Source organism: Mirounga leonina, unplaced genomic scaffold, assembly GCF_011800145.1.
Source record: "Mirounga leonina isolate KUSES-001 unplaced genomic scaffold, KU_Mleo_1.0 Mir_115, whole genome shotgun sequence".
Classification (NCBI taxonomy): domain Eukaryota; kingdom Metazoa; phylum Chordata; class Mammalia; order Carnivora; family Phocidae; genus Mirounga; species Mirounga leonina.
The window spans coordinates 92,201,392-92,214,170 of NW_023270268.1; the positions used below are offsets into that span (position 1 = coordinate 92,201,392).

General features: G+C 37.9%; 1 protein-coding gene across 1 annotated transcript in view; it reads left to right on the top strand.

Annotated features, from left to right (window-relative positions):
* The window catches only part of IGSF11 (immunoglobulin superfamily member 11), a 75,578-nt gene that overhangs the window by 47,843 nt on the left and 14,956 nt on the right, over positions 1–12,779 (top strand). Inside the window, exons 2-4 of the mRNA XM_035000114.1 lie at positions 7,353–7,516; positions 8,915–9,122; positions 11,851–12,006. Of these exons, the coding sequence (XP_034856005.1) occupies positions 7,353–7,516; positions 8,915–9,122; positions 11,851–12,006 (528 nt within the window). The remainder of the gene's footprint in view (positions 1–7,352; positions 7,517–8,914; positions 9,123–11,850; positions 12,007–12,779) is intronic.

Sequence of the window (12,779 nt, forward strand, 5' to 3'; positions counted from 1 at the left end):
GAATTCGTAGATATATACAGAACATTCCACCCTAAACAAAAAAAATACTCATTCTTCTTGAGTACACATGGACCGTTCTCTAGAATAGACCACATACTGGGTCACAAATCAGGTCTCAACTGATACCAAAAGATTGAGATTATTCCCTGCATATTTTCAGAACACAATGCTTTGAAACTGGAACTCAACCACAAGAAGAAATTTGGAAGGAACTCAAACACTTGGAAGTTAAAGAGCATCCTGCTAAGGAGTGATTGGGTCAATGAGGAAATTAAAGAAGAACTTAAACAATTCATTGAAACTAATGAGAATGAAAATACATTGGTCCAAAACCTAAGGGATACTGCAAAGGCGGTCCTAAGAGGGAAAAACAGTCATTCAAGCCTTTCTCAAAAACTTAGAAAAATCACAAATGTACAAGCTAACCTTACACCTAAAGGCCCTGGAGAAAGAACAGCAAATAAAGCCTAACAATAAAGTTTAGAGCAGAAGTCAATGAAATAAAAACCAGAAAAACAGAATAGATCAACGAAACTAGAAGCTGGTTCTTTGAAAGAATTAAGATCAATAAACCTCTCGCCAGACTTATCCAAAAGAAAAGGGAAAGGACCCAAATCAATAAAATCATAAATGAAAGGGGAGAGCTTACGACTAACACCAAGGAAATAGAAACAATTATTAAAAATTATTACTAGCAACTGTATGCCAACACATTAAGCAACTTGGAAGAAATGGACACATTCTTGGCAACTTGTAAACTACCAAGACTGAAATAGGAAGAAATAGACAACCTGAACAGACCAATAACCAGTAAGGAAATTGAAGCAGTAATCAAAAACCTCCCAAAAAACAAGAGTCCAGGGCCAGATGGCTTTCCAGGGGAATTCTATCAAACATTTAAAGAAGAAATAATACCTATTCTACTGAAGCTGTTTCAAAAAATAGAAATGGAAGGAAAACTTCCAAACTCGTTCTGTGAGACTAGCATTACCTTGATGCCAAAACCAGACAAAGACCCCATCAAAAAGGAGAATTACAGACCAATATCCCTGATGAACATGGATGCCAAAATACTCAACAAGATCTTAGCCAATAGGATCCAACAGTACATTAAAAGGATTATTCACCATAACCAGGTGGGATTTATTCCTGGGATGCAAGGGTGGTTCAATATTCGGAAATCAATCAACGTGATAGAGCACATTAATAAAAGAAAAGACAAGAACCATATGATCCTCTTAATTGATGCAGAAAAAGCATTTGACAAAATACAGCATCCTTTCCTGATTAAAATTCTTCAAAGTATAGGGATAGAGGGAACATACCTCAATATCATAAAAGCCATCTGTGAAAAACCTACAGCAAATATCATTCTCAATGGGGAAAAACTGAGAGCTTTTCCCTTAAGGTCAGGAACACGTCAGGGATGCCCACTCTCACCATTATTGTTCAACATAGTACTAGAAGTCCTAGCCTCAGCAATCATACTATAAAAAGAAATAAAAGCCATTCAGATTGGCAAAGAAGAAGTCAAACTCTCTCTCTTCACAGATGACATGATACTTTATGTGGAAAAACCAAAAGACTCTGCCCCCAAATTACTAGAACTCATACAGCAATTCAGCAATGTGGCAGGACACAAAATCAATGCACAGAAATCAGTTGCATTTCTATACATTAAAAATGTAACTGAAGAAATAGAAATTAAGGAATCAAGTCCATTTACAATAGTACCAAAAACCATAAGATACCTTGGAATAAACCTAACTAAAGAGGTAAAGGATCTATACTCTAGAAACTACAGAACACTTGTGAAAAAAAATTGAGGAAGACACAAAAAGATGGAAAAACATTCCATGCTCATGGATTGGAAGAATAAACATTGTGAAAATGTCTATGCTGCACAGAGCAATCTACACTCTCAGTGAAATTCTTATCAAAATACCATCGACATTTTTCACAGAGCTGGAACAAACAATCCTAAAATTTGTATGGAACCAGAAAAGAACCTGAATCACCAGGGGAATGTTGAAAAAGAAAACCAAAGCTGGGGGCATCACAATGCCTGACTTCAAGCTAGATTACAAAGCTGTGATCATCAAAACAGCATGGTATTGGCACAAAAACAGACACATAGATCAATGGAACAGAGTAGAGACTCCAGAAATGGACCCTCAACTGTATGGTCAACTGATTTTTGACAAAGCAGGAAAGAATATCCAATGGAAAAAAGACCGTCTCCTCAATAAAAGAGAAGGGAAAATTGGACAGCCACATGCAGAAGAATGAAACTGGACTATTCTCTTACACTATACACAAAGATAAACTCAAAATGTGTAAAAGACCTCAATGTGAAGCAGGAATCCATCAAAAGCCTAGAGGAGATCATAGGCAGTAACCTCTTTGACCTCAGCCACAGCAAATTCTTTCAAGACACGTCTCTAAAGGCAAGGTTAACAATAGCAAAAATGAACTTTTGGGAATTTGTCAAGATAAAAAGCTTTTGTACAGCAAAGGAAACAGTCAACAAAACAAAGAGGCAACCCACAGAATGGGAGAAGATATTTGCAAATGACATTACAGATAAAGGGCTGGTATTCAAGATCTATAAAGGACTTATCACACTCAACACCCAAAAAACAAATAATCCAGTCAAGAAATGGGCAGAAGACATGAACAGACATTTCTCCAAAGAAGACATACAAATGGCCAACAGACACATGAAAAAATGTTCAACATCACTAGCCATCAGGGAAATACAAATCAAAACCACAATGAGTTAGCACCTTACACCAGTTAGAATGACAAAAATTAACCAGGCAGGAAACAACAAATGTTGGTGAGGATGTGGAGAAAGGGGAACCCTCTTACACTGTTGGTGGGAATGTAAGCTGGTACAGCTACTCTGGAAAACAGTATGGAGGTTCCTCAAGATGTTAAAATTAGAGCTACCCTACAACCCAGCAATTGCACTACTAGGTATTTACCCCAAAGATACAGATGTAATGAAAAGAAGGGGCACATGCACCCCAATGTTCATAGCAGCAATGTCCACAACAGCCAAACTGTGGAAGGAGCCGAGAAGTCCTTCAACAGATGAATGGATAAAGATATGGTTCATATATACAATGGAATATTACCCAGCCATCAGAAAGGATGAATACCATTTGCATGGACATAGATGGAACTAGAGGGGATTATTGTAAGTGAAATAAGTCAAGCAGAGAAAGACAATTATCATCTGCTTTCACTCATATGTGGGACATAAGGAATAGTATGGAGGACAACAGGGAAGGTAGGGAAAACTGAATGGGAAGAAATCAGAGAGGGAGACAAACCATGAGAGACTCTGGATTCCAGGAAACAAACTGAGAGTTACAGAAGGGTGGGGTGGGGGGATGGAGTAACCGGGTGATATAGGTACTAAGGAGGGCACATGTGGTGATGAGCACTGGGTGTTACATGCAACTAATGATTCATTGAACACTACATCTGAAACTAATGATGTTCTGTATGTTGGCTAACAACATAATTATAAAAAAAAAATAAAGGGGTTCTCAATGTATTTACAGTATACTGGTGAAGATATGTTAAATAATGAAATGAAATGAAGATGAAAACTAAGGAAAGTGTGATTATAAGTTTGGATAGTGCTCAGATGGAAGGAACATTGCCTTATGAGACCCTGACCTAGGCTGAGGGGTCAGGAAAGGCTCTTTTGTGAAAAGTAACACTTGAGCTGTTTGGAAGGATGAGTAGGAGGTTACTAAGGAAAGGAATTGGGGTGTGGATGAAATGAGTGTGTGCACGTATGTGCGTACTCATATGTGTATAAAGAGTGCTGACTGTGGGGCTAGGTGTATGGGCAGCATTGCATGTAGCGTGTGCTGGTAGCAGTACTTGCAGTGCTGGTTGTCATCAGCTGTTGGCATCTGATACTGCCCTTGTCATATCCTCTTGCTGATGTGATGGAACAGTTAGCCCTACGGTACAGATGAAGCCCCTGCATCAGAGATGAAGGGATGTACTTGGGGCCGCACAGCTAAGCCGATGAAAGTGCCAGATTTCAAACTAGATCTCTCCCCCTCGTCTCGAATATTTCTTCTATAGCCAACTCAGTACTTGAGATTTCAGAGTTCATCTTCTGTGAAACGTGAAGGAGATGAAGTCAAACTTTGATAGCTTCTTCCACCCCAGGGCCTGCTCTCCGCTGCCAGACCATCTCCCTCTCCCTCAGCTCCCACCTGGCCTAGGAGTTTACTCTTCCTTTACTTATTCCTGTTGCATTTTGGTAGTTTTCCCATCAACATCTTTCTTTTTTGTTCTCAGTTTACATTGGCCATTTTTTTTTTTTTAAGTTTGTATGAAAGGTTGCGTGAGTTCAGCTTGAAATAAGTGAATTGGGGGTGGAGGGTACACAGTATCCTCCCTGGTTTAAAGGGAACATATTCCCTTCACTTCTTGGAGATTATTTGGAGAAGGTTGCCAGTTTGGCTTCTACACTTATTCTTAAAACCATTTCCAGTGGCATTTGTTATAATCATTGTAACAGACTCACTCCCCTAACCCTCTTCTACCCTTTAAGATCGCTTATTCCCGGGTTCATTGCCTGTTCCATGATAAACCTCCCCTGTCTGCCTCTTAATACTTGAGGTTCTTTCAGTTTTCCTTTTTGAAACTTAGAGACTTTCCCTAATATTATTTTCCCTAGAGACTTTTCCTGATGTTATCAACTGCTTTGTATCCTATCACAGATGGCATATTTTATGAAACATTTTATCCTGAGAAATCACCAGACTATATGTGAAGAACATGAGGTTCTATAGAAGGAAGGTGTTATGTAGATTTATTTCTTTAAACTAATTGTAATCATATTGGTATGCTATTGTGTTACTTTTTTTGGAGAATTAAGATAATATCACTTCAAAGTAAAACAGTTTGAGATACCGCCATGGGCATAATGTATTTTTCATGATTAGAATAGCTTCTCTGTTGGATCTCCCTGGCCTATTTTAATCTCCTGTTAGTCCCATACTGTTCTGTAGTCCCAGGGGGACAGGCATTCTTTTTAGAAGAGATAACAGTTGATTTTCACTTCCCGGGATTTGGCTCTGGCAGATAACTATTTTCTTTTTTGAATTTTAACAGTGTTATTGAGGTATAATTTACATTCCACAAAATTCACACATTTAAAATTCAGTTATTTTTTGGAAATTTATAGAGTTGTACAACCATCTAACAATCCAGTTTTGGAAGTTTTCCATTATCCTAGAAAGTTCCATGGAACGTATTTGCAACAATCCCTCGTCCCTCCTCTCCAGCCCCATGCAACCACTGATTTGCTTCTTGTCTTTTTAGATGTGCCTTTTCTGGGCATTTCATGTAAATAGAATCATACAGTATATAGTCTTTCGTGCCTGGCTTCTTACATTTAGCAAAATGGTTTTGAGAAGCTCACCCATGTTGTATCAGTAGCTTGTGGTTTTTTATTTCTGAGTGATGTTTCACTGTATGGGTATACCACATTTTGTTTTTGTCCACTAACCAGTTGATGGATATTTGTATTATTTCTGTGTGGGGGTGTGATATCAGTAATGCTACCATGAACATTCGTGGTCTTTGTGTGATGTATATTTTCACTGTACTTGGGTAGATTCCTAGGGGTGAAATTGCTGGGTTGTTATGTTACATTCTCACCAGTGATGAATGAGGATTCTAGTTTCTCTACATCCTTATAAAAACTTGGTTTTGTCTTGATGACAGCCATTCCAGTGCTGTGTAATGGTATCTTATTGTGGTTTTAATACGCAGTTTCCTAATGAGTAATAATGTTAAGCATCTTTCCATGTGCTTATTACTTTTTCAAAATGTTTATTCCAGTATTTTACCCATTTTGATGTTGGGTTGTCTTTTCATTATTGAGTTGTAATAGTTCTCTATATATTCTATATTTGAGTCCTTTATCAGATGTGTGAATTACAGATACTTTTTCCCAGCCTGTACCTTGGCTTTTTATTTTCTTAATTAAATCTTTTGAAGCACAGAAGTTTTTAAAATTGTAATGAAATCCAACTTTTTATTTGTTTTCTTTTTATGCTTTATGGTCCTGGTGACTTATCTGAGACTTCTTTGACTAAACCAGAGTCACGAAGATTTTCTCCTCTGTTTATTTCTAGAAGTTTTATAGCTTTAGCTCTTATGTTGAGGTCTGTGATGTATTTTTAGTTGATTTTTGTGTATGCTTGAGGTAAGGGTCTGAGTTATTTTGTTGCATATTAGTATTGAATTGTTCCAACACCATTTATTGAAAAGACTATTTTCCCCCATTTAATTGTCTTGTACCTTTGTCGAAAAGCATTTTACTAAAAATATAAGGCTTTGTTTCAGAATTCTTAATCCTGTGCCATTTATCTGGTGGTCTATCTTTATGCTAGTTCCACACTGTCTTGACTATAGCTCTGTAGCAAGTTTTGAAATCAGATAGTGTGAATTCTCCGAATTTGTTCTTATTTTTGAATATTATTTTGGCTATTCTAGTTCTTTGCCTTTTCATGTGTTTTAGAATTAGTAAATAGCTACAAAAAGACTGCTGGGATTTTGATTGGGATTGCTCTGACTTTATAGATCTTTTTTTTTTTTAAGATTTTATTTATTTATTTGACAGAGAGAGAGAGACAGTGAGAGAGGGAACACAAGCAGGGGGAGTGGGAGAGGGAGAAGCAGGCTTCCCGCGGAGCTGGGAGCCCGATGCGGGGCTCAATCCCAGGACCCTGGGACCATGACCTGAGCCGAAGGCAGACGCTTAACAACTGAGCCACCCAGGTGCCCCTATAGATCATTTTAGAGAGAATGGAATTTACCAATCCATGAACACTGCAAATCTGTCCATTTTTGGTCTTATTTGGTGCCTTTCATTAGCATTTTATAATTTTTAGTATATAGATCTTACACATATTTTGTTAGATTTATATGTAAACATTTAATTTTAAGTGTGCTATTGTAATGATGCTCTTAAAAAAATCAATTTCTCGTCCCTCCTCACCATTGCAATTTTGCTCAAACCCTATCAGTCATCTTCTCCCATGTTGTATTTGAATCTGGCCAAATACCAGCTACTTCCTTTCTTACAAAATAAAGTAAGTAGTTGCTAAAATTTTTCATTTGTGGTTTCTAAGAGATAAAGGGATGAACAATTTTTATTATTTTGAGTCAGTGATTGGTCAATAGTTGTTCAGTAAGACTGTCATGTTAGTCTGCTTACATTCCTAATAATGTAACACACAAACCTTTTCTCAAGAGGTTTGGTCTGTTGGGAAAGGGTGAGCCCATAACCTTTCTTCTCTCCTCTGCAGGTGTTGCAGCTTCCCTGGAAGTCTCCGAGAGCCCTGGGAGTATCCAGGTGGCCCGGGGCCAGACGGCAGTCCTGCCCTGTACCTTCACTACCAGCGCTGCCCTCATTAACCTCAATGTCATTTGGATGGTCATTCCTCTCTCCAATGCTAACCAGCCGGAGCAGGTACTTCTGTTTCTTTCCATGCTACCTCTCAAACATTAATCTTTTCAGAAGAGGTGGGTAGAAAACCATCCTGAGTACTTATTTGATTCTAGAATAAGGTAGCACTTTCAGTGAGCCTGCGCTGTTTTAAATCTTACTCCTGTGTTATTAGTCAACTATCAGAAGAGATTATCCTCTTTTTAAGAGACTTTTTTTTTTTTTTTTAACAGACGTCAAGGGACTCCTTCTGAGAATTTTATGTAGGAACCTGGAATTTTATCAAAAGGCATTGCTGATAGGAAATACCAAGACAGAAAAAGCAAAGTACACTTTGACAGGAAGGGACTAACACTGACACAGGTGGATGAGGGTGTGTTTTAGAGACAGTGATAATGTTAAGGAAGTAAAATTAGATAGTAATACTTGATTTATTTGGCTAATTTCACAAGTGTTTTAAAATAAACACAGCCAGGCATACTAGCCAGCCTCAAAGAGTCTCAGATAAATTAGGGTACATGAAAACAGAAGCTACTACCCAATTACAGGTAAAAGACCCATAATTTGTATTAACCATTGCAGAAAATGATGCTCAGAAAATTAATGAATAGTAATCATGATTATACCTTTATTCCCAAAGATAATTTATTACTGTTATGAAGCTTTACTGCTTCTGTAAGCTTATTACTGCCTAAAAAATCTGATAAGCTAAATTTTCTGATATGAATTCAAATATGTATATTTAATAGGAGCTTTTTTTGTTTCTTCAAACCATGGAATTTATTATAATTAGACTGAGCCTTTGAGATCATTTTATTCAACCTTATCATTTCAGGAGGCAAGGAAAGACTTGACTGTAGTTACTCAAACATTTACAGATAGAGCTGAAATAGAACCAAGTTTTCATTCTCAGCCCACAAGGCTTTTTGTAACACCATCCTGAGTCCTGTCTCATGAATAGTTAACTTTGATAATAGAAATTGACGAAAGAAGAGTCATAGACCTACAACTCTTCTTCCCTTTTATGACATTCATTTATATTCAGGCTATGACTATGATCTATCATTTTGTCACCCTAGTAAGCATGAGAATGGCAGTGCTGATTTTCTAAACTTTTTATTTTGGAATTATTTGAATAAAAATATTTACGGGCTGAGAGTAAGATTGCATTCAAGACATTATCTATATTGTGATGACTTAGACAAGGGAACAGTGTTATTCCAACTTGGGATATGAGAATTTAAAATCCCAGAATATACCTATGCACGGTGCTATAGTAAAAAGCGGGTGACAGCTATAAGATGAGAAATACAATATTCCAATGTTTGGTGCAGTCTACTATCTACCAGTTAGTTATTGTTATGTGCTATGTGTCTAGAAGGGGGTGTAGTGGCTTATTTATTTATTTGCTTTCTTTTTCAGGTCATTCTGTATCAGGGTGGACAGATGTTTGATGGTGCCCCCCGGTTCCATGGTAGGGTAGGATTTACAGGCACCATGCCAGCCACCAATGTCTCTATCTTCATTAATAACACTCAACTATCAGATACAGGCACCTACCAGTGTTTGGTCAATAACCTTCCAGACAGAGGGGGCAGAAACATTGGGGTCACCGGTCTCACAGTTTTAGGTGAGTGACAGGATGTTCCAGGCATCTTGGCTTTGTTTATGATACGACTTTTCTCTTGAGCATATTTATTTCTGCCCATCCTTCTACACACTTGCTCTGATCATGTCCTTTTCTGGTCTCCTCTCCTGTCTGCCCTGTTTGGACTCTGCTTCTCTCTGCTTTTTACACATAATCTTCACATCCGTTTCTCCACTTCTGGTGACTCTCTAAAGCTTCCTAAATGATTTGTTCTGAAAGTGGAGAAAGGGTGTAAAATACTATCACAAGTGGCCTCTCGCTTTTCTCCAGCGTTTATGGGATAGGACTTACCGTTGAGAGCAAGTTAAATCAAGAATCATTTATTCCGAGTATGAAGTAGAAGTTTCAGCACATGTGAGAAGAAAATGATAATTTCATGTCTACGTAACACTGAGTAGGCTCCCCACAGTTCTCGGCTTACACCTAATGTCCTGGTATAATTTCAGTAAGACCTCCTTTTACTCTGAAAAGTCTAAGAATGATAAGTTATTTGATCAATTTGGTCTTAGTACTGAGACCATACAGATTTAGGGTCTTTTTCAAGGTGGCATAGACAATGAACAATAAAGCTAAGATTAAAATGTAGATCTCTTGTCTCAACCAGGTACTTCTCCCATTATACGGTATAGTTAGACTATCTCATACTAAATTAAGTCCATTGCCTCCTAAATGCATACTTGTGGTAGAGAAGGCTGATGCTGTTGATTGTCCTCCAACCTATTCATGTCTCAGAATCTACTCCCTTATTCCTTGGCAAATTTTGCCCTTCCGTTTCCCTCCCATTGGTGAGTTACTTGAGAATATCAGTACTGGGGCTTTTTGCCATTTTCCCTTTTTGGGTGACAATATGCTATAGCCTTGGTGCCTTGTTTTCCTAGTCTTCAAACAAAATAAGAAAACTAAGGACCAGGTTGGGGATTTCTATCCTAGAAATACTGTAATATGGTTAAAATTGTAGAATTTTTAATTATATTATTTTTATGTCATGTATGTTACATTATATTTTATATATTGTATATTTATATTATATAGAATGTTTAATTACACAGAGATTTTTATTAAATATGGAGATTTAAAAATACTTGGGTCCTGAATACAGAGTACTGATGGAATTTCAATGTTTTTCTGACGTTTATACCTCTAAGTTAGGTACTATCTTCCCACAGTACCTAAGTTTATTTTTTCAATTTTTAAAGGAAGAAAAAAAGTGCCTTAATTTATCTTATAGTTACTACTACCTTCAAAGAATTATTTTGGGTTTCCTTGACAGCATCATGGTGGCAATGATGAAAGCAGTAATTGAGGAGATTGGTTTACCCCATCAGAGCAATTATGATTCTCTGAGATTTTTTACTTTTCCTACCTTACACCCTTTCATCGTTCTCTCTGCCCCCACCCGCTTTCTTTCCTGGTTCCTCTGTCTACTGCACTTACCTGTTATGCATTCATACATTCATTTTTGAAAGGTTGAACACATTTGTTGAAAAGTCATTAGCAAGTACATCATCACTTGGATTTAAGCTTTACTTTTTATGTACCCCAGGATGAGACTCCAAGCTGTGGGCTTAGTTTATATTTTTATTTGCTTACATTCTTACTGCAGAGCACCACCTTCTTCCTTTACTGCCCTTTTTGGGTAATTTTTTATTTCGTGTCCTTTGTGTCCTTATCTGCCTTAACATGTCCACTGAGTTACAACCAAGCAGTAGACATACATGAACCTCACTCTAACTTCCCCCACTACAAAGCAGAATAGTATAAATTAGGCCTATCTGTTTTTTGTTTGTAAAGTAACAAAGAACCTTGTTCAGAGAGTAGCTGCCCGGGTCAGTGGTTGCTCTTCCTTGAAATATCTTTTCTAAAAGTGGCTTCTTTCAGGAATTAAAAATATTTTTTTAATTGTGGTAAAATACACACAACATGAAACTTGCCATCTTGGCCAGTTTTTAAGCGTACAGTTCTGTGGTGTTAGGTGCATTCACATTGCTGTGCAGCCATTCTCCAGCACTCTTTTCATCTTGCGAAACTAAAACTTTGTGCTCATTAAACAATGTTTCCTTCTCCTACCAGCCGTGGGTAACCACTTTTTTATTTTCTGTTTCTGTGGATTTGACTACTCTAGGTGCCTCACAGAAGTAGAATAATTCTTTTTTTTACGACCGCCTTATTTCACTTAGCATAATATTCTCAAGGTTCATCCACGCTGTAGTATGTGTCAGAATCCCCTTCCTCTTCAAGGCTGAATAATATTTCATAGTATGTATGTACCACATTTTGTTTATCTGTTCGTCCATCCATGGACACTTGGACTGTTTCCATCCTTTGGCCTCTGTGAATCATGCAGCTGCATAGATGTGTGTGCTCACTAATGTCTCTGAAGGCCATCTGTGGGCATAAAGACCTTAAACATTCTTCTTTAGAGGAAGGAGAGTGAAACCAAGACCATAAGATTCCTTGAAAATAGAATGAAAGGGTGTAGCCCCTTTTACATGTTTGCCCCCTGCGAGCTGAAGTTGGGGGTCCTGCACCTGTGCCCAAGCCCGGTGAATAGTACCTGACAAGCCACGGGCTTCCCTCATGAGGTAGTCTTCTGGTATGTGTCCTACAAACATTGTTCTCTGAGGTTCCAGCGCCCTGAATGTTGATGTTCTCTCCGTCATCAGTCGGCTTATAGTAAATGCATCTTTATTCCTTACTCTTCCTATTATAGTTCCCCCTTCTGCCCCACACTGCCAAATCCAAGGATCCCAGGATATCGGCAGCGATGTCATCCTGCTCTGCAGCTCAGAGGAAGGCATCCCTCGGCCAACTTACCTTTGGGAGAAGTTAGACAATACCCTCAAACTACCTCCAACAGCCACTCAGGGTACGTATGGTGTTGCTTTACCCATTTGATCAGTTACCATGCCAAATTAAAATTCTAAGACTCATGAAGTAATTAAGTTTAATCGATTTTGAAAATAACACACGGTATTTGTAACTGCTGAAAAAGCTAGCTAAATCATTTTGCGTTTTCAACTTTAAAGAGAATAAAACATTTTCTCTCTCATGTGCTGCCTTTATGTATCTCATCCAGTGGTAACTATGTATGGAAATTCCATTCTGTTACATAATGCGAAGATTTAAAATAGCTAAATGGTACCTTCTTTGTATTGTTAACTGTAAGATAATCCTTGAAGTTTATAACTGAGGAGCCACTTTCTTCTTGAGGCACATTTGCCTCTTTTAGTATGAGAAACATCAGCATGATCACGGGGGGCCAGTCATCCTGTTTTCAGCCTCAGGTCTAGTTAGAGGAAGAAGATGGGAAAGAGAACAGGAAAAGACCTCAGATCATGGGAGAACCAGGAGTTGATCACACCAAACAGGTAAAGGAGGAGGAGACATGAGTGTCATCGATGATTTTCTACATGTAAATCCAGCGATTTAAATTGGTTAATAAAGGAAATACTCTAGAAAATTTGAGGAAAACTGATAAGATAGAATGAGGGAAAATCATAGAATTATATATAAAACCTTCTATCCCAAGAAAATAAAATTTAGTGGCCTTGAGTGTTGCATCATCACGTGATACAGGTTATGTTTCTGGTAGCATTCTCAGGGCAGGTGTATAAATCTTAAGTTAAAGAGTCGGCAGTT